Below are 24,249 nucleotides of genomic sequence, written 5' to 3' on the forward strand. Positions count from 1 at the left end.
ATACTCGGAGCGTTCACAAACCGTGGCTGCATTACACACCACAGATGGGAAGTTCACTGGCAGAGCTGGTCAGCGGGAACCGACTCTTCAGCCTCCCAGCCTTCAAGATTCTCAGACGCTAAGAGACACCAGTGCTACTGAGGACCCTTCCCACGGTCCTACGCCCCTCCACGCACCCAGCCCTCTTTTCCAGGTACCTGCTAAGGCCTTGATCCGAGAGCACTCAAAGAGCGAGGCCGGGGTGGTGTTGGCAGCTGCCGGAGGCTCCCGATCCCAGCCCCGATCCGGGCTCTCCCAGCGGGCTGCGGGGTTGTTGTTGTTGTTGGAGGCTGGTGGGCCCTCCATGTTGTCCACTTCTCCTTGAACTTGGGCCATTGGGGACGGCAAGGCCTGGGAATGGGGAGAGAAAGGTCAGTGCAGGAAATCGGCCTGCGCCCAGAGGACCCACTTCTCAGGCTCAGCGAGTGCCCATGCACTCAGCTCCCAGGTCTCAGGCTGGGTTTCTCTGTCTTTCACAAGAGAACAACAAGAACACCAAAAATAAACAAATGAAAAAGCCAGTTGTGATGGGCAGTACCTGTGATCCCACAGTTGGGAGGTTGAGGCAGGAAGGTCAGGAATTTCAGGCTAGCCTGGGCTACGTAGCTAAATTTTGTCTCAAAGAAGCAAGTCATAGCAGCTAGAGAGACAGCTCAGTGAATAATGTGCTTTGCTTGGGAGTGTACTGCGCTGACTGAATTCAGTCCCCAGAACCCACATAACAAACCAGACAGAGAGTAGTATATGCTTGTAAACCCAGCACTAGGGAAGACAAACAGATCCCTGGGCTCGCTGGCCGGCCACTCTAATCTGTGAGCTTCCGGCCAAGTAAGGGATCTGTCTCAAAAACAAGATGTATATCACCTAAAGGATGACACCCAAGTTGATCTCTAGCCTTCCCAGGCATCTGTACCCATAAGTACCTAAACACACACACACAATATCAAATAATAATAATAATAATAATAATAATAATAATAATAATAAACCAAGTCAGGTATGATTTATGGGATCTTTAATCCCATCCACTCAGAAAGCAGAGGCAGGTGGATTTCTATGGGTTTAAGGCCAGCCTGGCCTACATAGTAAGTTTCAGGCCAACAAGTGCTACATAGTGAGACCAAGTCTCAATTTTCATCATCATCATCGTCTGGGACTGTCAGTAAAATGCCTGCAGCACAAACATGAGGCCCTGAGTTTCGATGCCCGGCAGCCATGTAAAAAGTGGGGCACAGTAGTGTACATTTGTAACCCTAGCTAATAATGAATGGGGCAGAGACACATGGGTCCTTGGAGCTCACTGGCCAGCCTATCTAGCCAGGCAGTGAGGTCCGGTTCAGTGAGAGACTCTATCTTAAAAATAATAATAATAAAATAAGAGCTGAGCAGTGGTGGTGCACACTTTTTATCCCAGAACTCGGGAGGCAGAGGCAGGCGGACCTTTGTGAGTTCAAGGCCAGCCTGGTCTACAGAGCAAGTTCAGGACAGCCAGGGCTGCACAGAGAAACCCTGTCTCTAAAAAACAAAAACAAAAAAAAAATGTTGATGCATGTAGACAAACACACACACACACACACACACACACACACACACACGATGGGCCTGAATGGATGATAATGGATGATGTCTGTAGTCCCAATACAGTACTTGGGAAACAGAGGAAGGAGGATGAGGAGGAGTTCAAGCCTCAGGTACACAGCAAGTTTAAGACCCATCTGGGCCACAAGTAAGAAGGTCTGGGGAGATGGCTCAGTGGTTAAGAGCACTCACTGCTTTTACAGAGGACCCAGGTTCAGTTCCCAGCACCCACATGGTGGCTCACAGCTGCCAGGACCTTCAGTTCCAGGGGAACCTGCTCTCCATCGGCTCCTGCCCACACATAGTTCACATAAACTCAAGCAAGCAAACACACGTAACATAAAGAAAAAATAATAAATCATTAAATGCTACTACTAAATGATGAATAATTTTTTGTTTGTTTGTTTCTCATGGCAGGGTTTCTCTGTATAGTCCTGGCTGTCCTGGAACTGGCTTTGTGGACCAGGCTGGCCTCAAACTCACAGAAATCCACCTGTCTCTGTTTCCTGAGTGCTGGGACCAAAGGCATACACCACTATGCTCAGCCTTGAATAAATCCTAAAAAAATAAATATTGGCCGGGTGGTGCATACCTTTAATCCCAACACTCAAGAGGCAGAGGCAGAGGCAGGCGGATCTCTGTGAGTTTGAGGCCAGCCTGGTCTACAGAGTGAGATCCAGGACAGGCACCAAGACTACAAAGAGAAACCCTGTCTTGGAAAAAAAAAAATTAAGTCACCGTAATAACAACCCTCAGCCTGGCCACTTCAGAGAGCAGCGGTGATGAACCCCAGCCAGTGCTTACTACAGCTCAGCAAACGGTCCTTGTAGTCTTTGGAGAATACCAAGGCTTTTCTTTGCAGAATTCCACAATGCAGCGGTGACGGCAAGAGGAAACATATCTGAGCCCTTGCCTTGCTTGGGACTTTGTATGCTTTCATGTATCTAATCCCTTAGTGATCAGTTATCATTAGGCCCATTTTACAGAGAAGAACACTGAGGCACAGAGGAATTCACTCGATAAGTCAGCAGCTGTGACTCATACTGAGTGTATTAATGTCCCGAATATTCACCCCTGTAGTCACCACCCTTTACTATGCAACTCACTCTTTATTTTGTTCTTCAACTTCCGGGGGAAGAAAGGTCTGTGGGTTCTGGGGATACAGCCTTCCCTTTGACCCTGGCTCCTAGCACGTGACTTGCTCTGACCAGCAGTTGACTGGGAGGTACTAGCTGGCCAGCCCTGAGCCTTAGACACAGGAGACTGCTTGGGCTAACTGTGATCTTAGACGAGCGTAGATCCAGGACCAGAGGCTCTCCAGCCGAAGCCAGCAACAGCCAATGATGCCCCCCATCACAGTGACACCCCTAAAACTTGCGTATGTCCAGCTGAGGCCTGAGGAACTGGGCAGTCAGGTCTAACCTAAACTACTAAACTCTTGACAGCTAAATAAATGCTTGGTGTTTCAAGACAGTGAGTTGGGGGGGTAAGTTTTGATTTGTTGTGATTTGTTACACAGCATTACAGTAGCAATAGCTGGCTGATCCATGTCTGCCTCTAGAATCCTGGCACATTATGAAGATCTATTTTACGGGGGTAAGTGACAGCAAGTCTGTGGCCAGCACAGCCCCCACATACAAACCCCAGGCCTAGTTCTAAGACTGTAAGAACAGAATAACACTTCTTTCCAAAAGACCCAGACAGCTACAAACTCGGGGTTTAAGATCCTCAGCAGGTTGTAAGTTGTGGCCAAGGGTAGATCATTCCTTTTGGTGGGCCCTCTCCAACCCCTGCTCTTCCTCCTGTCTCCCACAGAAGCCTGTAAGTGACCACATGGCTACCTACGACTACCAGTGTGAACTCAGCCAAGGCAGTTGCCCTCTCTGGTCTTCGTTGAATCATCTGTGGAAATCCTAAGGGTGTCTGAGGATGAATGAATGAGTCGCTCACGAGGCAAACACGGTATCTGGTGCACAGCAAGCCCTCAACACATATCTCTCAGAGTGCCCGGAATTGCACCCAGAGTCTCACACTTCCATGTGCTCCGCACTGGGCAACATGGCCAGCCAGCTCTGAGTTTTCACCCTTTGGTCTTAGCGAGTCCGGGGTTCTGTTCAAGAGTAAGAAGAGGTAGGTTCAATGCTTTATTCTGGCTGTGTGGAAACCTAGGATCATAAACTCAGTTTCTCTGTGCTTTCATTTTCTTCCCTGTTAATGGGTGGTCACAACTGTTTCCCCAATGGAGGATACTTGGGCCAAAGGAGGCACTTAGCACTTGGCGAGCTCTCTGCCGGGCCCAGGGAGCAACTCCGGCCTTTGGAGGGAGGAGGAGGGCGGAGATGTATGGGAAGAGGGGTCCTGCCCGCCCTAGCAAAGGCCATCTGGGCGCTGAGATGAGATCCAACGCTTTAACCCTTCCAAAGCCGCGCCTCTCTGTCCTCTTAGTCCGGTTACCATGCGGAGGAAGGGGGCCTAGGAAGGACAAGGCCTTGGGGTGGCCCACGCCTGGCTCAGAGGCTAGGCTAGGTGGGGGTGAGGGGTTCGCTGCACGCTGGATCCCAAGCCTCCACCCGGCTAAACGGACACAGACCCATGGGCTCGGGCCCGCCAGGGTGCGGGGGATGAAGCTGGGCCAGGTGGGGAGATGCTGGGGAAGGGCCGCCGTCCGCACCGCCGCTCACCTGGGCGCCGGCCGCCGATGCGGTCCCCGATGCTCGCCGCGCAGCACCGCCCTCCCTGCCGGCGTTCGCCGCCGGGCCCGGCCCGGCTCTGTTCGGCCCCGCCGGCCCGCCGCTCGGCCAGATCCGCATGCGCCGCCGTCGCCGCGCCTCCCCCACGCGCCGCAGCCGCTCCGCGCGCCCCCGGGACCCCTCCCGCACGCCGCCCCGCCGCCCGCGCTGTCACACACCGGGCCACGCGTGTGATGCACAGCCGCGCTCGCGAGCTCGCGAGGCAGCGTCACACACTCCCACACTGCCACTCACACACACCGGGCCTCTGGCAACGTCACACTCACCGTCTCCACATGCACACTCTCACGGTGTCACTCATGGGGTCACGCAGGGTCAAGCCTTCGAACTGTCACAAAAAGTCATTGGCAATGTTTTCCTCTCTGGAAAGTGCCCTGCAGGGTCATTCACTACGACACACTCGGATATGGCCACCAATAGTGTCATATGTAGTCACCCATACAGCGTATAGTGCCCTGCAGGGCGACACATTGTGATAAACTCAGATACAGCTGCCACCACAATAGAAGGGTCCCATGAAGTCACCTAAACCGTGTCCCAGGATGAAATAGTGCCCTGTGGGGTCACGTTATGGCACACTCAATTAAGGTCACCACCACCAATGCTGTCACACTCAGCCATCCAAAGTGCCCTGCAGGGTGACACACTGTGACACACTCATATACGGCCACCACCACCAGTGTGGTTGGCACATACAGTCACACATCTCAACACACTCCCAAGGTGTCACAGAGTGTCTACACTCATACATCACAAAGCTCACAATCACAGTCTTACACACTTGAAATGTCACAAGGCGCAGGATGACACACCCTGTGTTGCTACATTCCCATATATCATAGCCTCAACACGACACAAAGAGAACCACGGTAAGTGTCACACACAGCCATACGTAAATGGGGCCATATTAGCACACACCCATACAGGACACACGTGGTGTCACAAACCATCCCAATCCGAAAGTGCCACACTCCATCACCGCTTACCTCACACATAGCTCACACTCGCACACCATATCATATAGGCTGCCTGGGTGCTCCCTCGCAGTGTCGCCCCACGGTTGCCAAATAACAGCACCACTGACTTCAATACACAATTCACGTTATAACATAAGGAATGGGACACGGCGCAGCCCACCACCATGCTGTCCCTGTGGTCACTGAGGGTCACACAGGTACAGAATCACACCCCCCCCACACACACACACCTCTTCCATGTTGGGAGGAGGCGCTGGTGGAGGCGGGCACCTAACCTCTGAGGTGTAGAGAAAGGGGGAGTGAGCGCGGAGAGCGCGGTGGGCGTGGTTCCCCGCCAGGCCCCGCCCCGCCCCCTTAGGGTAACTGGCCCAGGGAGGCGGAGCGCTGAGTGACAAACTGCTCTAGCCCCGCCCACTTCCTTCTCTGGATGGGGGCATGATCTCCACTTCTGAACGCCTATCAAAAAAGACCGTCTGGAAAATGCAATCTGACTCCTGTTCCGCCCACTTCCCCCCCACCCCCACACCCCACCCACCCACCCACCCACCCCCACCACCCACCCCGCTCTTCCCAGCGGGGGGCGTAGTCCACTCAATCCCACCCTTTGAACCCAAAATAGAGGGGCGGGGCCGAGGCGGGACCCTCAGCAGGCCCCGCCCCCTCCCTCCGCCTGGAGAAGGGCAGACGGCGCGTTACCTTGCAGCCATTGGATTCCCGCGCGTCCACGCAGTTCTCAGCTCTTCGGACCCAGGACTCCGCAGCATGACTGTCAAGAAGATCGCGATCTTCGGTGCCACCGGCAGGACCGGCCTCACCACACTGGCGCAGGCGGTGCAAGCAGGCAGGAACCGGGGCGGGTGGGAAAGTCATGAGCACCCGGGCGGAGCGCTGGGAAAGGTCGTCCTGGGGCCGGGCGGAGACGATCTGTGGCCGTGTGTGCCCCAAGCCCGTGGGGCCAGCAGGTGGTCACGGGGGCAGAAAGAGAGGACTCTGAGATTCAGTTTTATGTAAGTCAAAGGCATAGAAGCCTGGAGGATTTCTCTGACAGTTATATGTAAACCAGGGGCTCTTATGGAATGTGTTTGTAACTGTGGTAGTGGTCCTAGTTTTGCACACCCAGAAAGGGGTTTCTGAGCCAGCACCAGCTTGGCGCCCACCCAGCTGGACCATCTGCCTACACGTGTTAAATCCTAGTGGCCCTCATTTGGAGTGGGAACTAGTATTACCCCACTTGACAAATAAGAAAACTGAGGCGGAGAGAATGACTTGCTGGTACATGGCTGTGCTGGGATTTGAACCTGGTTCATGCTCTTAAGCAACAAAACAACAACAGAACAAGTCTGCAGGCTCACAGCCTTTAGTCACTGGAACAGAAAATCGAAAAGGTGAGGCGGTCGGTTACCGCAAACACGGAATGGAAGAGATCACGGGATGAGAGTGTCAACCTAGGAACAGCAGCCCTGGAAGGGTTAGTGAGCTAACTTTGTTGCTGCCCCGGGAGAGGGCACAGGATCCCCAGCATTCCCCTGGCCCCTGGTCTAGAAGTTAACTCAGGCCTGAAACTTCCAGATAGAGGGCCACGCCCTTGCTAGCCTGGGCGATTCTTTAGATATTGACTATCTGAGTGCCCCAAAAGGGTGGAGCCCACCAAGAACCCCGTCTCCGCTGATTCCCTGCCCAGCCCCTGCTCTTGGCAACGGCTCTTTCTAAAAGCTCCCTTTTCCAGGGGAATATCCTGGGACTCGGTAAGGATCTTAATTCATGGTAAAGGAGAGACCCCTGGGCCTCCCGGTGAAAACCAGTTTGCATCTGGCTATAGTGATGTGCACCTGTGGTCCTGGCACTGGGGAGGCAAAGGTGGGGGTTGGAAACCATCCTTGGCTACAAAGCGAGTTCAAGGCCATTGTTGGCTACCGGAGACCCTGTCTCAAAACAAGGAAACTAAATCAAGCTGCTGATAAATGGTTTCTAAGGAGGAACAGGGAAAGGAATGGAGAAGTTGAGAAGTGCTGAGTCACTATGAATTTGTGGGCTATCGTGTTAATCCCGTCCCCTTAATCCCCTACACCGCTGTTTACCGCTGGCTCACCCTGCTGGTCACAGATGGAACTGCACACAAGAATTCGGGGAGGCCCAGCCTTTTCACCCAGGGGCTCAGAAAGGCCTCAGTCAGAAAACAGGAAGGGAAAAGGTTAGAACAAAAGCCAGGGAGGGGGTCTGAGAATGTAGCTCAGTAGTGGAGCACCTTCGTGGATGTACCTGTGGGGGGGGGGGGGGCGTGGGGCAGTAGGGCCCATTGCCTAGCATGCTCAAGGTCCAGTGCACCATTCCAGCACAACCAAGGAAAACCTGTGGCTAGGAAGGGCTTGAGCGACTTGGAGTTTATTCCCTTGGTGTCATTTCGGAGGGTCAAGGGTCTGACAAACATGGGCTCTGGGTCATGCTGCACGTTCAAGCAGCCAGGCCTACCACATACTGCATCGGTGTGGTCAGATGCCTTGTCAACTGCAGTGAGAGACCTAAATAAAGCAAATAAAAGGCAGAAGAAGGAAGGATAACCAACACTGAAATGGTGGTTGTGGGCCAGAAAGATGGGTTGCTGGGTCAAGGTACCCAGACATGAGTTGAATTCCCAGAACCCAGATGGTGAAAGGGAGAGAACAGCTCAGAAAAAGCTGACCTCTGACTCCATACACTCACAAATAAATAAAAGTAATAAATAAACGGGTGAAAACAGAGGTTGCTTTGGGGCCCTGATTAAAGGGTTTACACCGCAGAACGTGCTTAGGACCAAGGCCTGTGTGTAGCTGGTGGGAACTGAATACTCCTTGGCCAACCCTACTCACATTAGATATTATAACCCAGTCTTGAGTTCAGCCCTGGCTTTCTCCACCCACTCACTGTGGTCATGGCTAGGTACCCCAACTTGTCCCAGTTTCCCCATCTTCCAAATAGGCGTGAGAATAATTGTTACAGTCTAATACTTCTCAAACTAGGGGTCCTGGAGCGTTCCGGAATGTTGGTCACAAAGGATTAAAATGTATCCAGTTACCAGTGCGAGTCTGAGCCTAACAGCCAGGCACAACCACCTGCCCGCAGCAGGACAATTAATGAGAAGAATAAGGAGATGTATTCAATGTAGGCAAGTTGGGAAGGTCCTGTAGCACCCTACCCTACTCAGGTCCATCTTTCAAAATCTTGACAAAAACGTTTAAGTTTCAATAGAAGCAAAGAGATTCTTTGTTTTTTGTTATTATAATAAAATTATTATTATAATAAAAAGCAAGCAGGCCCACTCAAGATGTGGTCGTCACCAACATCATCATGTTGGCCCCCGTGTCCTCCAAGGTGGTCTGAATAGTTCTCAGAACTGTGAAATCTCTTCCTCTTCTGGTTGGCACAGGGCTCCTCCTCCTGTCAGCATGAGACATTTGGGGAAGTTGCAATTTCTTGGGGTCCATTCATTGTTTCGAGCTTTCTGATTACGACTGGGATAGTTACAGCATGCCAGATGTTGGTTTGATATGTGGATTTATGTGAACTGGGTTAGGCAGTGAAAAAGCTTAAAAGGGAATGAATTTAGCAACTTACTCTCAAGCAGGAAGAGAAACAGACAGGCAGATAGAGTTGTACAAGTATGAGTATATTTTTATGCAAATTTATAAATTCTGCATATTATATACTATGCATGCATATAAGTAAAAGGGGGAAGCAAATTGGGGGAACCTTGCAACTTCTCAATAGCTGAGTTTATTTAAAAATAAAAACTTGCCGGGCAGTGGTGGCACACACCTTTAGTCCCAGCACTCGGGAGGCAGAGCCAGGCGGATCTCTGTGAGTTCGAGGCTAGCCTGGTCTAAAAAGTGAGATCCAAGACAGGTACCAAAACACCACAGAGAAGCCCTGTCTTGAAAAAAACCAAAAATAAATAAATAAATAAATAAATAAATAAATAAAAATAAAAACTTGACAGAAAGTCTGACCAGATGTTTCACACCTGTATTCCCAGCACTCAGGAGGAACACAACAGGTTTGAGGCCAGCCTGAGCTACACAGTGAATTCTATGCTAGTCTGGGCTATAGGGTAACACCCTGTCAGATAAATAAATACAAAAACAAACAAACAAATAAAACCCCACTGAATGTGTCCTGTTTGATGGCTACTGGTTCTTGCATCTGATTCTTGGCTTTTGTTTTTCTTTCTTATGTGTATGTTTTTTCGGCCTGCATGAATGCCTGTCTCCACTTTCATGCCTGCCTGGTGATGCCCATGGAGGCCAGAAGAGGGGGTCAGATCCCTTGAAATTGGAGTTATAGGCAGTTTTGTTTTGGTTTTCTGAGACAGGGTTTCTCTGTGTAGCCCTGGCTGTTCTGGAACTCACTCTGTTGACCTGGCTGCGATCCATCTTTCTCTGCCTCCCAAGTGCTGGGATTAAAGGCAAATGCACAAGGCAAATGCACAATTGCCCAGCAAGGAGTAATAGACAGTTGTGACCTACCATGTGAGTCCTAGGAGTCCAACCCAAGTGCTCTTAACCACCGAGCCATCTTTTTAGCCCCTCCATGTGGCTCTTTTAATTTCAACATGAATTGTGTGGTTCTTGTTTTTTTGTTTGTTTTGGGTTTTTGTTTGTTTGTTTGGGACAGTGTCTCACCCTGTAGCCCTGGCTGGTCTGGAAATCCCTATGTAGACCAGGCTAGCCTTGAACTCACAGAGATCTGCCTGCCTCTGCCTCCTGAGTGCTGGGATTACTGTTGAGCAGCAGAAGCTGCTGTCTAGACAACAAATGAGCTGCATGAATCTCCTTATCCAGGGGACCATCTTGAAAGCCTGGTCCATGGGGGGGGGGTGGAAGCAAGTGTGAGTCCCTGGACTCCCGGGGCTGTCAGCGTCCCCTTGGTCACTAGAGCCATGATGGAGCAAAGAACAGTGATTTAGGGATCCAGAAGAAGAGGGCAGGAAACAGTGAGGTAAACTGAGGAATGGGAAGAAGTATAGCAGGTGAAGGGGATGGTGCCTCTGAGAGGAGAGGCCAGAGCCAGCAGGTCCCAGGAAGGCTGTGCTGAGCCATATCAGTTTTATTGCACAGCACTAGAAAGAACTAGAAAGATTTATTCATTATGTATACAGAAGAGGGCGCCAGATCTCACTACAGATGGCTGTGAGCCACCATGTGGTTGCTGGGAATTGAACTCAGGACCTCTGGAAGAGCAGTCAGTGCTCTTACCTCTGAGCCATCTCTCCAGCCTGAGAGGCTGCTCTTTAGACTGGATTTGGAAGGGACAGGACAGGGCTCTGGAGTCCAGAGAGGACCCAGGCAGGGGGAGTCCAAACAGATAAAATCCTGAGGTCATTAAAAAGCATAGCAAGTCATTCCTGGTGGCTCACACCTATCGTCCCAGCAGCTGAGACGCAGAGGCAGGAGGATTGCTATAAGTTCAAGGGCAGCCTGGGCTACACAGTGAATTCCAGTCCAGAATAAGCTAAGATGTGAGACCCAGTCTTAAAATAATAACAACAACAACAATAATAATAATAATAATAAATTTTAAAAATTAAAACTGGGGTCTGAAGAGATGGCTCGGTGGCTAAGAGCCCTTGATGCTCTGGTAGAAGGCCCAAGTTCAATTCCCAGCACCCACTTACAGGCAGCCTGTAACTCCAGCACCTCTGGCCCCCATGGGCCCCTGCCCTCAAATGTGCAGACACATACACAGAATAAAAAAGACTCACACACAAATAAGTAAATAAAACCTTTAAAAGAATGAGTTAAAACTGGGCATAGTGATTAAAACCTGTAATCCCAGCACTCTGGATGTGGAAGCTGGAGGCCAGGACGAGCCGTACTTACCTCTACAATGAGTTCAAGGCTTGGATCATGAAGCCCTGACTCAAAAAAATACATAAATATAAATATAAAAGGCATAGTAATAATAACACACAATCATTGCTTTTTTTTCAGGGCTGGAACTTAGAATTAGTTTGTTTTAGTATGTCTCGGTTTTTATGAAATATTTGTCCTTGTTTTGGTTTTTCTACTGTTTTGGTTTTTCTACGTAGGATTCAAATTTTTTTACTCAAATTTTTTTTTATTTTTATATTTAAGGTGTTTATTTATTTATTTGCTTGTTTGTTTGTTTGTTTGGTTGGTTTTTTTTTCAAGACAGGGTTTCTCTGTGTAGTTTTGGTGCCTGTCCTGGATCTCCCTCTGTAGCCGAGGCTGGCCTTGAACTCACAAAGATCCTGGCTGTGCCTCCCGAGTGCTGGGATTAAAGGCCTGCGCCATCACCGCCTGGCTTTTTTTATTTTTTTATTTTATCTTTTTTTTCAGTCTGTGTCTTTATAAGATTTCTGTTGGGTTTTGTTGTTGTTGTTATTGTTTTATTTTGAGATAAGATCTCCCTAGGTAGCTCTGGCTAACCTGGAACTCACTCTGTAGACCAGGCTGGCCTCGAACTCTCAGAGATCTGCCTACCTCGACCTCCCCAGTGCTGGAATTAAAGGCATGTGCCACCTCTGCCGTGCTCTTTTTAGCATTTTTAATTATATGTAGGGGTGTGTGTGTGTGTGTGTGTGTGTGTGTATGTGTGTGTCCCAAGGTGCCGGATACCTGGTGCTGGAGTTACAGCTGTGAGCCACCTGACTGAGATGCAAGAAACTGAACTCTGCTCCACTTATATCCCTCCAAAACTTAGTTTGTTTTTCAGACAGGGTCTCACTCTGTAGCCCAGACTGGCTTTGAACTCCTGATCACTCTGCCTCAGCTTCCAATGCTGGTTCCCACCCCCAGTGTGACCTGGCTTCTTTCACTTAGCCATGTATACATTTTTTTTTTTCCTTCCTCAAACTGTTGGAACATGCTTCAATACCCGCTTTGTTTCTGCTGTCAAGTGGTCCCGCTGCATTGCATGTGTTTATCCATTAAACAGTTGGTTGATGATATGAAAACTGCTAGTATGACTACGCACCTGAAAACTTTGGGATGAAAACATGTTTTTGATTTCCTTCCGTCTGTTATCTGATAGTGGAATTGCTGGGTCACATGGCTAGACTGTGTGTAATCTTTTAAAGACCTGCCAGGGTGTTCTCCAAACAGACACATCGTTTTAAGTGTCACCCTCAGGACCCAGTGAGCGGGGCTGCTCCCCACCAGCATGCCAACCCTTACATCAGGCTTTTCATTATGTCTCGATAGGTGTGAAATGGAACCTTACTGTGTAGGTTGTTTGGTCAGTGAATCGGCTTTGGTGTTTTTGAGACGGAGTCTCACTAGCTCAGGCCAGCCTTGAACTCTTGATCATCCTGCCTCTTCCTCCTACTTGCTGGGATTATAGACGCATACTACAGGTAACAGGGTCTTGCTGTGTAGCCCTGCAGTCTTGGCTCCCTGACATACTGTGTGGACCAGGTTGGCCTCTAATTTGAGACAGTCCACTTGCCTCGGCCTCCCATGCGGTGGTATACCACCATATTCACTTGGTTTTTCTTTTGCTTTTCTTTTTTCTTTTTTTAATTACATTTCCTTTGCCTATTGTGTGTGCCGACTTATGGAGGTCAGAGGACAACTTTCAGGAGTTAGTTTGTGCTTCTGCCATGTTGGTCCTGGGCATCCCAGGGAGAGTCTCAATGCCTTACCCACTGAGCCATCTGGCCAGCCCTTCTCTTGTTTGACTTTACTTGAGACTGATCTCATGTAGCTGACTTTAGTTTACTATGTAGCAAAGGCCATCCTTGAACTCCTGATTCTCCTGCCTTTTTCTCCAGAGTGTTGGGATTACAGGTGTGTGCTACCACGCCTGTCTGCTTTTCTTTTTTCCTTTTTATCACCCCCTCCCCACCCCCTAAAACAGAGCTTCTCTGTGTAGCCCTGGCTGTCCTGGAACTCACTCTGTAGACCAGGCTGGCCTCAAACTCACAAAGACCTGCCTGCCTCTGCCTTCCCTGGAATCAGAGGCATGCACCACCTCTGCCTGGCTTCTTTTCATTTTTACCTTTGTGGGGGGGGGGTGCATATTTGTGTGGAGGCCTATCATTCTTCAGGAGCCATCCACCATGTTTTTGTTTTTGTTTCTGTTCTTGAGACAGGGTCTCTCTCTGGGACAGGAGCCTGGCTGAGCAGGCTGGGCTGGCTGACCATCAAGGCGCTGGCATCCACCTGACTCTGCCTCCCAGCACGGAGGTCACAAGTGTGTGCCACCACGTGCCTTTCGTGTTCAAGTATCACAGTGTGTAGTGATCAAGTCCAACCCCAGTTCCCTCCCCTTACTCCTGACTCTTCACACGGGTTCTGTGTAGAATTTCTACCTCACCCCCCAGCCATCTCTGCAGCTCTGTCCTTCAAAGCACCAAAGATTTGGGGATTCTGGCTTTTTTGAAACGAGGTGTCGTAGGTAGACCGGGCCGGCCACAGACTCCCTGAATTCCAGGTGCTGACAGTAAAGGCACCACCACAGCCGCCCGGGCCAAGCTGGCCCTTTTGATGAAGTCCAGTGTCTTTGTTCTGGCTCTTGTTCATGCTTTTGATGTCATAGCTGAGAGACCACCTTCTGACCTGCTGTCATCAGGATGTGGTCTTGTGTTTCCTTCCAATAATTTTACAATCTTCTCTTATATTTATTTATGTCTTTGACCATTTGGGTTAACACACACACACACACACAAAAGAAAAAAAAAACTTTTTACATTGTGTTTGTGTGTGTGTCCGTAACATGAGTGTGAGGTCAAAAGAACAACTTGAGGGAGTTGGTTCTCTCCTACCACGTGGTTCCCAGGAATAGAAGTCACATGATCAGGCTGGGCAGCAGTCACCTCTACTGCCTGAGCCACCTCACTGGCCCTGGGTTAACTTTTTTATTATTATTATTTTTTAATTTTTAATTTCTTTCTTTCTTTCTTTTTTTCTTTCTTTCTTTCTTTCTTTCTTTCTTTCTTTCTTTCTTTCTTTCTTTCTTTCTTTCTTTCTTTCTTTCTTTCTTTCTTTCTTTCAGAGCTGAGGACCAAACCCAGGGCCTTGTGCTTGCTAGGCAAGCGCTCTACCGCTGAGCTAAATCCCCAGCCCCATTGGGTTAATTTTTGTGTATGCTGTGAAGTAGGGATCCTCAGGCTTAAACAGTCAATGTCCTAGTAACATTTTTAAATAGTGAGTTTTTTTTTTTTTTTGGGGGGGGGGTGTTGAGACAAAGATGCATGTAACATGAGACTTCATGAGTTCAAGGTTATCCTTGACTATATAGTGAGTTTGAGGCCAACCTGGACTATATTAGACTGGGGGCAAGGGCTGAGGGAAGAGCTGAGAGAGGGAGAAGGGGGGAGAAAGAAAAGGGGGAGAGGGAGAGAAAAGAAGCACAGCAACAAAAACATGCAGCAACTAGTATTAGTGTCATCTTATGAAGGTTACGAGCCCAGGGTGGCAAAGCCAGCTCCTGGGGTAGGGCTGAGGTCCCAGGGGCTCTACCACTGAGCCACACCCCAGCCCCTCACTGGGGGATTCTATGCAGGGGCTCTACCACTGAGCCACACCTCCAGCCTCCCTTTAATCCTTTTTTTCAAAATTTTATTTTGAGACAGAGTCTCACTACTTGCCGGCCATAACTTGCCATCCTGGTGCCTCAGCCTTGTGAGTAACTGAGTCACTTCCCTTTAAAACCACAGAGGCTCCTCGGACCCTCTAGAGAGCACTAGATACCCTTCACCGAGGGAGGTAGCTAACCCCAGCTTCATTTCTTCCGGGGGAATTTGATTCCTCACTTCTCCTGCGTGTATGGGGGAATATAGAGTGGGTGGTATGCCAGGGGCTAACATTTCCCTGCTGGGGGTGGGGAAGTGTAACATGAATCTTAAAAGGTTTTATAATAATAATAATAAGCCGGGCAGTGGTGGCACACACCTTTAATCCCAGCACTCGGGAGGCAGAGCCAAACGGATCTCTGAGTTCGAGACCAGCCTGGGCTACATAGTGAGTTCCAGGAAAGGCACAAAGCTACACAGAGAAACCCTGTCTCAGAAAACCAAATAATAATAATAATAATAATAATAATAATAATAATAATAATAACAGAGCCAGATATCAGGGTGAAAGCTGAAAGATCAGAGAAGCAGAACAGCCAGCTACTAATTCTTATCGCCCTGCTGTCACTTCCGGGGATTAAAGGCCTGTGTGCTTCCCAGTACTGGGATTAAAGGCGAGTGCCACCACTGCCTGTTTCCAGTGTGGCCTTGAACTCACAGAGATCCACACTGGATCTCTGCCTCCAGAGTGATAGGATTAAGGGTGTGTGCCACCATTGCCTGGCCTCTATGTCTAATCTAGTGGCTGGCTCTGTTCTCTGATCCTCAGGCAAGTTTATTGGGGGTACACAATATATCACCAAAGGGAAGACTAGTCAAGGATAGTCTCCTGGAGACCTACATTCCGGTGTTTGTGAGCCGGCATAAAAGCATTTCCCTGTGCGCACGCCTTTATCCCAGCACTCGGAAGGCAGAGGCAGGCGGATCTCTGTGAGTTCGAGGCCAGCCTGATCTACAGAGTGAGTTCCAGGACAGGCTCCAAAGCTACGCAGAGAAACCCTGTCTCAAAACTGACCGCCGCCGCCCCCCCCCCCCCCCCCCCCCGTTAGTTTGCCAACTTGATGATCATTACCCCAGAACAGGGCTGAGAATGGAAAAGACTGGGAGAAAATGGATTTGAGGGTTCACAACACCCTAAAGGGTCCTATACAGTCAGTCACCCACCAGCCTGCTGACCTGCTTTCTGTTCCTCCTCGCCCACAGGTTATGAGGTGACGGTGCTGGTTCGAGACTCCAGCAGGCTGCCGTCGGAGGGGCCCCAGCCAGCCCACGTGGTGGTGGGAGATGTTCGGCAGGCAGCCGATGTGGACAAGGCCGTGGCTGGGCAGGATGCTGTCATCGTGCTGCTGGGCACTGGCAACGACCTCAGTACTGAGCCCCCTCTCTGCCCTCGGCCCCTCCCTGCACCTCGGCCTCCAGCACCACCCCCACCCCCGGCCCCACCCTTACCACCCCTGCCACCGCCGCCTCCGCCACCTGCCAGTGACAGCCACTCTCTGTCCCTTCTAAGGTCCCACGACAGTAATGTCCGAGGGCGCCCGGAACATTGTGTCGGCCATGAAGGCGCATGGAGTGGACAAGGTCGTGGCCTGCACCTCGGGTGGGTGGTTGGGACATGGAAGTGGGGCTGAACTGGGAAGGGGGTGAGTACTAAACAAGGAACCCCCAGTCCTCTGAAATTTGGTACTAAAGGTATCCCAAGTTACCATACATTTATTGAGCACCAGCTGTGAGCATAGCAGTGTGCCCTGGATTCTGTACCCACGTGGCTCACAGATAAAAGTGAGGTGACAAACAGACCTGTGATTGAACTAACATCCCAGATGAGCAGAGCCAGGATAGAGAAGGCACTGCAGAGGGATGGGGGTTGGGAGTGGACAAGCCAGGGAAGAAAAGGGGAGCAGAGTGTGATACACGGACTTGCTGCCCTCCCAGTTATGGGGAGATAGACATTAAACAAAAGTTACTGAGGGGCTGGGTGTGGCTCAGTGGTGGAGCCCCTGCCTAAAATCCCTCAGTGAGGGGCTGGGGTGTGGCTCAGTGGTGGAGCCCCTGCCTAGAATCCCCAGTGAGGGGCTGGGGTGTGGCTCAGTGGTGGAGTCCCTGCCTAGAATCCCCCAGTGAGGGGCTGGGGTGTGGCTCAGTGGTAGAGCCCCTGCCTAGAACCCCCCAGTGAGGGGCTGGGGTGTGGCTCAGTGGTGGAGTCCCTGCCTAGAATCCCCTGTGAGGAGCTGGGGTGTGGCTCAGTGGTGGAGTCCCTGCCTAGAATCCCCTGTGAGGAGCTGGGGTGTGGCTCAGTGGTGGAGCCCCTGCTTAGAGTCCCCCAGTGAGGGGCTGGGGGTGTGGTTCAGTGGTAGAGCCCCTGCCTAGAATCCCCCAGTGAGGGGCTGGGGGTGTGGTTCAGTGGTAGAGCACTGTCTGGCATGTCCAAGGTCCTAGGTTCTCTCCTCAGGATTGAAGTAATCCTCAGTAATCCAGAAGGTGTTTATAGCAATTAATGCTAGCAGCACCTGAGGAAAAAAATGCCAAATACAGCATTATTCCTGTAATCCTAGCTCTAGGGAGGAAGACACAGAGGATCCCTTGGGCTTGCTGGTCTGCAGTCTAGTCAAATGGCGGGCTCCAGATTCAGTGTGAGAATACTGGGCCAAACAAGAAGATGGAGAACACTTGAGGAAGGAACCTAGCCTCACCTTCTGTCCTTCACCCACAGTGCAGGCACACATTACCACATACACAGATTCTGTCTGTTGAGATGGGATATGGAGGTCAGAGGACATCTTGGTGGGAGTTAGTCCTCTCCTCCCACCACGTGGATTCCGACAACAAACTCAGGTTGTCAGGCTGGGGAGGAGACGAGGTTACATGGGACAGGTGACTGGGTGAAAAGAGATCGGATTTAAAGTGACTGGTGCGCTGCCTTCTGGGACTGGAGTATCAGAGAGGTGCCTGGAGGGCCCTGCCTTCTGGCAGTTGAGAGGCAACAGTGATGCCCCTAATGATTCGGCTCAGCCCGGGCTAACCCTGCCCTGTGTCCGCCCCCACTAGCCTTCCTACTATGGGACCCGACCAAGGTACCCCCACGCCTGCAGGACGTGACCAATGACCACATCCGGATGCATAAGGTGCTGCAGGAGTCAGGCCTGAAGTACGTGGCTGTGATGCCCCCACACATAGGTGAGTAGGGCGGGGACCCTGTGACAATATCACCACCAGCCTATTTTCCACCTGAGAGCTTGGCTGGGCCTTTCCTGGCTCCTCCAGAGCTGCCAGCACTGCACACTGGGCTCACATTCAGGCGCTTGCCCATATAAAAGAAAAGTGCGTGCCGGCAAGGTGGCCAAGGACCTGAGTTCAATCCCCGCGGCCCACATGGTGAAGACAAGAAGTACCTCCTGAAAGTTGTCTTTTGATCTCCACATCTGAGCTGTGGCATGTGGCCTCCTCCTCAAAATGCTCAAAATAAGTAAATAAAAATGTAATTGAAAGAAATTTTTTTTTCAGAGCTCTGTGGTTAAGAGCACTGGCTGCCCTTTCAGAGGATCCAGGTCCAATTCCCGGCACCCACATGGCAGCTCACAACCCTCTGTAACTCTACTTCCAGAGGATCTGACATCCTCACACCAATACACATAAAATTAAATAAATTATTTAAAAAAAATTTTTTTTTCAAAAGTGGAAGCCAAGTATGTGATGCTCACTTGTAATTCCAGAATTGGGGAGCTGAGGCAGGAGGATTACTAGTTCTAGACTAGCCTGGATTTTGAGACTTTGTTTTGGAAATCCAAATTGGAAAGAAAGAAATGTAGAAAATACATTTTCTGTACTTCCTTGCCTTATTTCATCTTCTGCCTCATGTAGCCCAGGCTGGCCTTGAACTTCTCACCCTCCAGTCTCTACCTCCCAAGCACTAGAATTACAAATGTTCAGCACTAGCCTGGGTTGGGTTTTTTGTTATTGTTGTTGCTTTCATTTGATTTTATGTGTGTGGTGTTTTTCATTCCTTATGTCTGTGTTATCTAGTACATGTGGTACCTAAGGAGGCTGGAAGAGGGTTTGGATCCCCTGGAACTAGAGTTACAGGTTATGAATCACTAGGGGGATGCTGGGAATAGAACCCAGGTCCTCTGGAAGAACAGCCAGTGCTCTTAACTGCTGAGCCATCCCTCCAGCCCCTCCACTACTTTGTTTGATCTCCTTTCTCCTTTTTTTTTTTTTTTTTTTTGGTTTTTGGTTTTTGGTTTTTTTAAACAGGGTTTCTCTGTATAGCTTTGGAGCCTCCCCTAGAACTCACTCTGTAGACCAGGCTGGCCTCGAACTCACAGAGATTTGCCTGCCTTTGCCTCCTGTGTGCTGGGATTAAAGGCGTGCGCCACCACAGCCCGGCTATTGATCTCCTTTCTCTTCTACTGTTCTGCAGTCTCTGTAACAAACAAATCACTTGGAATGCAGCTATTAAAATATCACTATCATTTTCCTTTTCCTTTTTAAGATTTATTTCTATTATTTTTAAATATGTGTGTGTGTGTGTGTGTGTGTGTGTGTGTGTGTGTGTGTGTGTGTGTGTGTAGCAGCCCACAGAGACCAGAAGTTTTGGACTCCTTTGGCCCTAGAGTTACAGGCTGTGGTAAGATGCCTGACATGGGTATTGGGCAACAAACCCAATTCTCCCAAAAGAGCAGCAAGTGCTTTTAAGTCCCGAGCCCTCTCTCCAGAAGGAAAATCACCATTGTTTATTATCATTGCTTCCTGATACTGAAAGTCAAGGCTCAGAATGTGGCTCTAGCATGGGGATTTCTGGACTTGTGCATTCGGTAGGTGGCAGGGACTGTAGTGATATGGAAGCCTTCCCCACAGACACATCTAGAGGGAGATGCAGATGATTGGCTAGAACACCTACATCTGGCCTCCTGGTGTGTCTGGTGCTTTCAACAGTAGTGCAGCTGGGCTCCCAGGAAAAGAGGCTCAGGAGATGCCTGGTGGTACGGACCTGCCATCCCAGATCATGTGTTTGAGGCCAGCCTGGGCTAAACAGCAAGTCTCGGTCTCAAAAAAAAATAAGTTATTTGATGAATATTAATATGATTAGTTTGATTAATATGGGGAAGCCCCTCCCACACACACATCATACACAAAGCTTAATAAATTAAAAAGTTTAAAAGAAGGAAACTGAGCTGGGCGGTGGTGGTGCACGCCTTTAATCCCAGCACTCGGGAGGCAGAGCCAGGCCTGTCTACAAAGTGAGTTCCAGGACAGGCACCAAAATTACACAAAGAAACCCTGTCTGGAAAACTTTCCCCCCCATACACACACACACACACACACACACACACACCAAAAAAAAAAAAAAAAAAAAAAAAAAAACAAGAGAGAAGAAGAAGGAAACTGAAAACAGAAAGGATGGCCTGTTCATTCATTCTCTGTCTTTCTGTCACAGGGGACCAGCCGTTAACTGGAGCCTACACAGTGACACTGGATGGACGGGGGCCCTCGAGGGTCATATCCAAGCATGACCTGGGCCACTTCATGCTACGCTGCCTTACCACCAATGAGTATGATGGACACAACACCTACCCCTCCCACCAGTATGAGTAGGACCCTGGCCTGGTTGGGAGGATGGCATCCTGAGAAGGGACACACAGAGGGATCAATAAATTTTTAGCCAAGAGCTTCAAATTTTTAAAACCCAACCCAGATTTTCTTCTCTGTCTGTGAATTTTTTTCAGGGTCTTACACATCCTGGGTAAAGTCTTTGCCACTGAGCTACATTTTCAGTCCCCTTACTGGTAGATTTTAGACAAGTGCCCTACTGCTGAGCCATGCCCCAGACTTTAGTTTTTGGGGGTTTTGTTTGTTTGTTTGTGTCTTTTTTGTTTGTTTTTTGGGGTTTTTTTTGTTTTGTTTTGTTGTTTGGTTTTTTGAGACAGGGTTTCTCTGTGTAGCTTTGCGCCTTTCCTGGGACTCACTTGGTAGCCCAGGCTGGCCTCGAACTCACAGAGATCCACCTGGCTCTGCCTCCCGAGTGCTGGGATGAGGGTTTTGTATTTTGTTTTTGTTTTTTTTAGTTCGTCTATGCCAAGCCCTGTGTTGGGGTCCCACTGGTGACTAAGGTAGTCCCTGCCCCAGCTTTTCTCGCTCTCACAAAGCACCAGGTGTGGCAGGCAGCTCTGCCCCTGCTGTGACAACCCACACAGGCCAGAGTTTTAGAAGCTCGGAGGCCTGGGTGGGCCCTGAGAGGTGATCTGACACAGGCCGAGCAAGAAGAGCTGAGTGCAGGGGTTCTCAACCTATGTGTCATCACCGCTGGAAACTGAGCCACCCTGCGCTCAGCAGTGAAATGGCAGCCAGGAAGCAATACTGAAAACAGGGGGGTCCCCACACATGGAGGAACTTGTATGCAGGGGGGTCCCCACACATGGAGGAACTTGTATACAGGGGGGTCCCCACACATGGAGGAACTTGTATTAAAGGGTCGCCGCATTGGCATAGTTGGAACCATTGTCTTAGTGCGAGACAGATCTATATCCAACCGGAAGCCTCGATTAGTAAAAATGTGCCCAGAGAAGGTTCTAGGGTAGGGCAGTATTCCTGGCCAAGGCAATGCAAGACAGCAAAGCATGTCATAGTTCCTTTGACAAACTAAACTTGGTCCCTTACACTTAGTGATGATGTTACATGCCAGACATGTGATGCCAGGAAGGGGGAGGCAGGAGGATTATCAGTTCTAGATCAGGCTTATAATAACAGTAAAATAACAACAACAGTAACACTAATATTAATAATTCTCTTCCTCCTCCCATCTCTGTGCTCCTGAGTCCCACACGGTCAATGCCAGGAAGATGGCCCATAGATTCCAACCCAGGAGGTCTGGTCTGAGCAGCCATGAACCTAGACAGAGCTGATGAAGCTACATCTATTCTCAGTGAAAACGTCTATTGTGGGCCTAGAGTTTGACCTCTGCATGCTTTGAGAACAGGGACTTGGGGTTCTGTTGTCTGGTTGTTTTAAAGTGTGTGCCTGCACTCAGCTGCGTATGCACACAGCAGTCAAAGGTCACCTTGTAGGAGTCGCTTCTCTACTTCTGTCACGTGGGTCCCAGGGATTGAACTCGGGTTGTCAGGTTTAGTGGCAAGTACCCTTACCCCCTGAGCCATCTTTCTGGCCCACAACAGTGGTTTGGTTTCTGCCGTCTCTCTTGCTGTACATTGCCTGAGCATCTAACAGGTTTTCACTGCATACTTGCTCTGTGCTCAGCACTCGGGATGCTACAGACCAAGTAGCAATAACCTTGGAACTTGTCCTCAGGGGCGCCAGTCCAGGTGGGGGAAGGCCGAGGGTCAAGGTTAGGTCGGGAGGTACAGGAGACAACTGACTGTAACTCCAATTAGAAGGGCATCTAACATCTGGCCTCTTCGAACACTGCATGTGTGTGACACACAGACATATATGCAAGCAAAACACTCCACACACAATTAAAATAAATAAATGTAAGAAAATTAAATAACGATTACAACCAAAAAGATCCAGGCTGGGCTGGACGGTGGTGGCGCACACCTTTGATCCCAGCACATGGGGAGACAGAGGCAGGTGCAGGCAGATCCCTGTGAGTTCGAGGCCAGCCTGGTCTACAGATTGAGTTCCAGGACAGCCTCCAAAGTTACATAGAGAAACCCTGTCTCAAAAAAAAAAAAAAAAAAAAAAAGATCCAGGCTGAGTATGGGTATGGCATGGAACAACTGTAAACCCAGCAGTGGAGAGGTGGGTGAAGGAGGACCAAGGTCATCTATGCAGAGAGAGTTCGAGGGCCGTGGAGGTAGTGCAGTGTGTGAAGTTGCTTACTACCAAGCCTGATGACCTGAGTCGAATCCTTGGCTCCCACATGGTAGGACATCCTCAGATTGTCCTCTGACTTCAACATGCATGTCATGGTACACATAAACTCAAAATTAATAAAGTAATATTTTAAACATAACTAGGAAGTTCCTGGGCTACATGAGAGACACCGACTCAAAAGCAAAATGGTTCCATGGTTAAGAGACCCTGTTGTGCATGCAGAGGAGCCAGGTTTGGTTCCCAGAACCCACATGTAGCCCACAACTGTCAGTAACTCTAACCTCAGGGGGTCTGATGCCTCCTGACTTCTGCGGGTACCAGGCATATACATAGTGTACATACATACATGCAGATAAAACACTCACACACATTAACCTTAAAAAAAAAAAAAAAAAAAAAAGCCAGGCGGCGGCAGCACACACCTTTGATCCCAGCACTCGGGAGGCAGAGGCAGGTGTATCTCTGTGTTCAAAGCCAGCCTGGTCTACAGAGCGAGTTCCAGGAAAGGTGCAAAGTTACACAGAGAAACCCTGTCTCGAGAAAAAAAAAAAAAAAAAAAAAAAAAGGCAAAACTGGGGGCTGGAGAGACAGAAAGATGGCTGCTCTTCCAGAGGATCTGGGTTCAATTCCCAGAGTCCACATGGCAACTCAACCGTGTGTGTAACTCCAGTTCCAGGGCTTTTGACACCTTCACACAGACATACCTGCAGACAAAACACCAAAGCACATAAAATATAAATAAATAAAGCAAAACAAGCTGGACAGCGGTGGTGGCGTACGTCTTTAATCCCAGCACTTGGGAGGCAGAGGCAGGTGGATCTCTGAGTTTGAGGCTGAGGCCAGCTGGCTCTACAGAGCAAGTTCTAGAACAGCCAGGACTGCTACACAGAGAAACCCTGTCTAGAAAATTAAAAAAAAAAAAAAAAAAAAAAAAAAGCAAAACCAAGATTCAGAGTCTTACAGTCTCGCTGCTGAGAGTTTCTACGGACTTGCCTTGCATCGGACTCTTGAGATAAGGAAAAAAAAACCTCCCATGTTTATTTCTCAGAAGGTATTGGAGCCATTTTAGAAACACTGATAGCAAGCCAGACAAGATGGTGAATGCCTAAATCCTAGAAGACTGAAGCAGGAGGGTGCAGGATCCAGGGCAGTCTAGGCTACATAGCAAAAGCCTGACTCAGAAAACAAACAAAAAAATGGCTGGGGATGACGTTCAGCAGTCGAGTGCTTTGACTAGCAGTAGCTGGGCTCTGTGTTCCCTCCCCAACACCACGAAAACGAAACAAAAGGGGGAATTTTCTGGGCCCGGAGGGGCACACCTGTAACTCCAGGACCGACGAGATGGAAGCAGGAGAATTACTGTGTAGCCAGCATTGTCTACACAAGAGTCCAGCCGGGACTACACAAGACTGTCTCAAAACAACAAAACGAAATCTGAAAGTGAATCCCAGAGAACAGGAAGAAGGGCAACAGAGGCCAGACAGTGAAGGACAAGCCAACCCCT

The 24,249-nt window shown here is 49.6% G+C and overlaps 2 protein-coding genes across 2 annotated transcripts in view; one reads left to right on the forward strand and one right to left on the reverse strand.

Moving 5' to 3' along the window:
- Positions 1 to 4,419, reverse strand: part of LOC143266920 (spectrin beta chain, non-erythrocytic 4-like) — a 46,588-nt gene extending 42,169 nt beyond the window's left edge. Inside the window, exons 1-2 of the mRNA XM_076542962.1 lie at positions 4,299 to 4,419; positions 198 to 390 (exon numbers count right to left, since the gene is read on the reverse strand). Of these exons, the coding sequence (XP_076399077.1) occupies positions 198 to 375 (178 nt within the window). The 5' untranslated portion in view covers positions 376 to 390; positions 4,299 to 4,419. The remainder of the gene's footprint in view (positions 1 to 197; positions 391 to 4,298) is intronic.
- A 1,578-nt stretch (positions 4,420 to 5,997) lies between these two features.
- Positions 5,998 to 20,602, forward strand: LOC102919665 (flavin reductase (NADPH)). The gene is made up of 5 exons (XM_006995828.4): positions 5,998 to 6,185; positions 16,116 to 16,280; positions 16,423 to 16,512; positions 17,961 to 18,089; positions 20,350 to 20,602. The coding sequence occupies exons 1-5, from the start codon at positions 6,107 to 6,109 to the stop codon at positions 20,505 to 20,507; spliced, it is 621 nt and encodes a 206-aa protein (XP_006995890.1). The 5' UTR covers positions 5,998 to 6,106; the 3' UTR covers positions 20,508 to 20,602.
- Positions 20,603 to 24,249: the final 3,647 nt, after the last annotated feature.

The sequence above is a fragment of the Peromyscus maniculatus genome, chromosome 1 (genome assembly GCF_049852395.1).
Source record: "Peromyscus maniculatus bairdii isolate BWxNUB_F1_BW_parent chromosome 1, HU_Pman_BW_mat_3.1, whole genome shotgun sequence".
Classification (NCBI taxonomy): domain Eukaryota; kingdom Metazoa; phylum Chordata; class Mammalia; order Rodentia; family Cricetidae; genus Peromyscus; species Peromyscus maniculatus.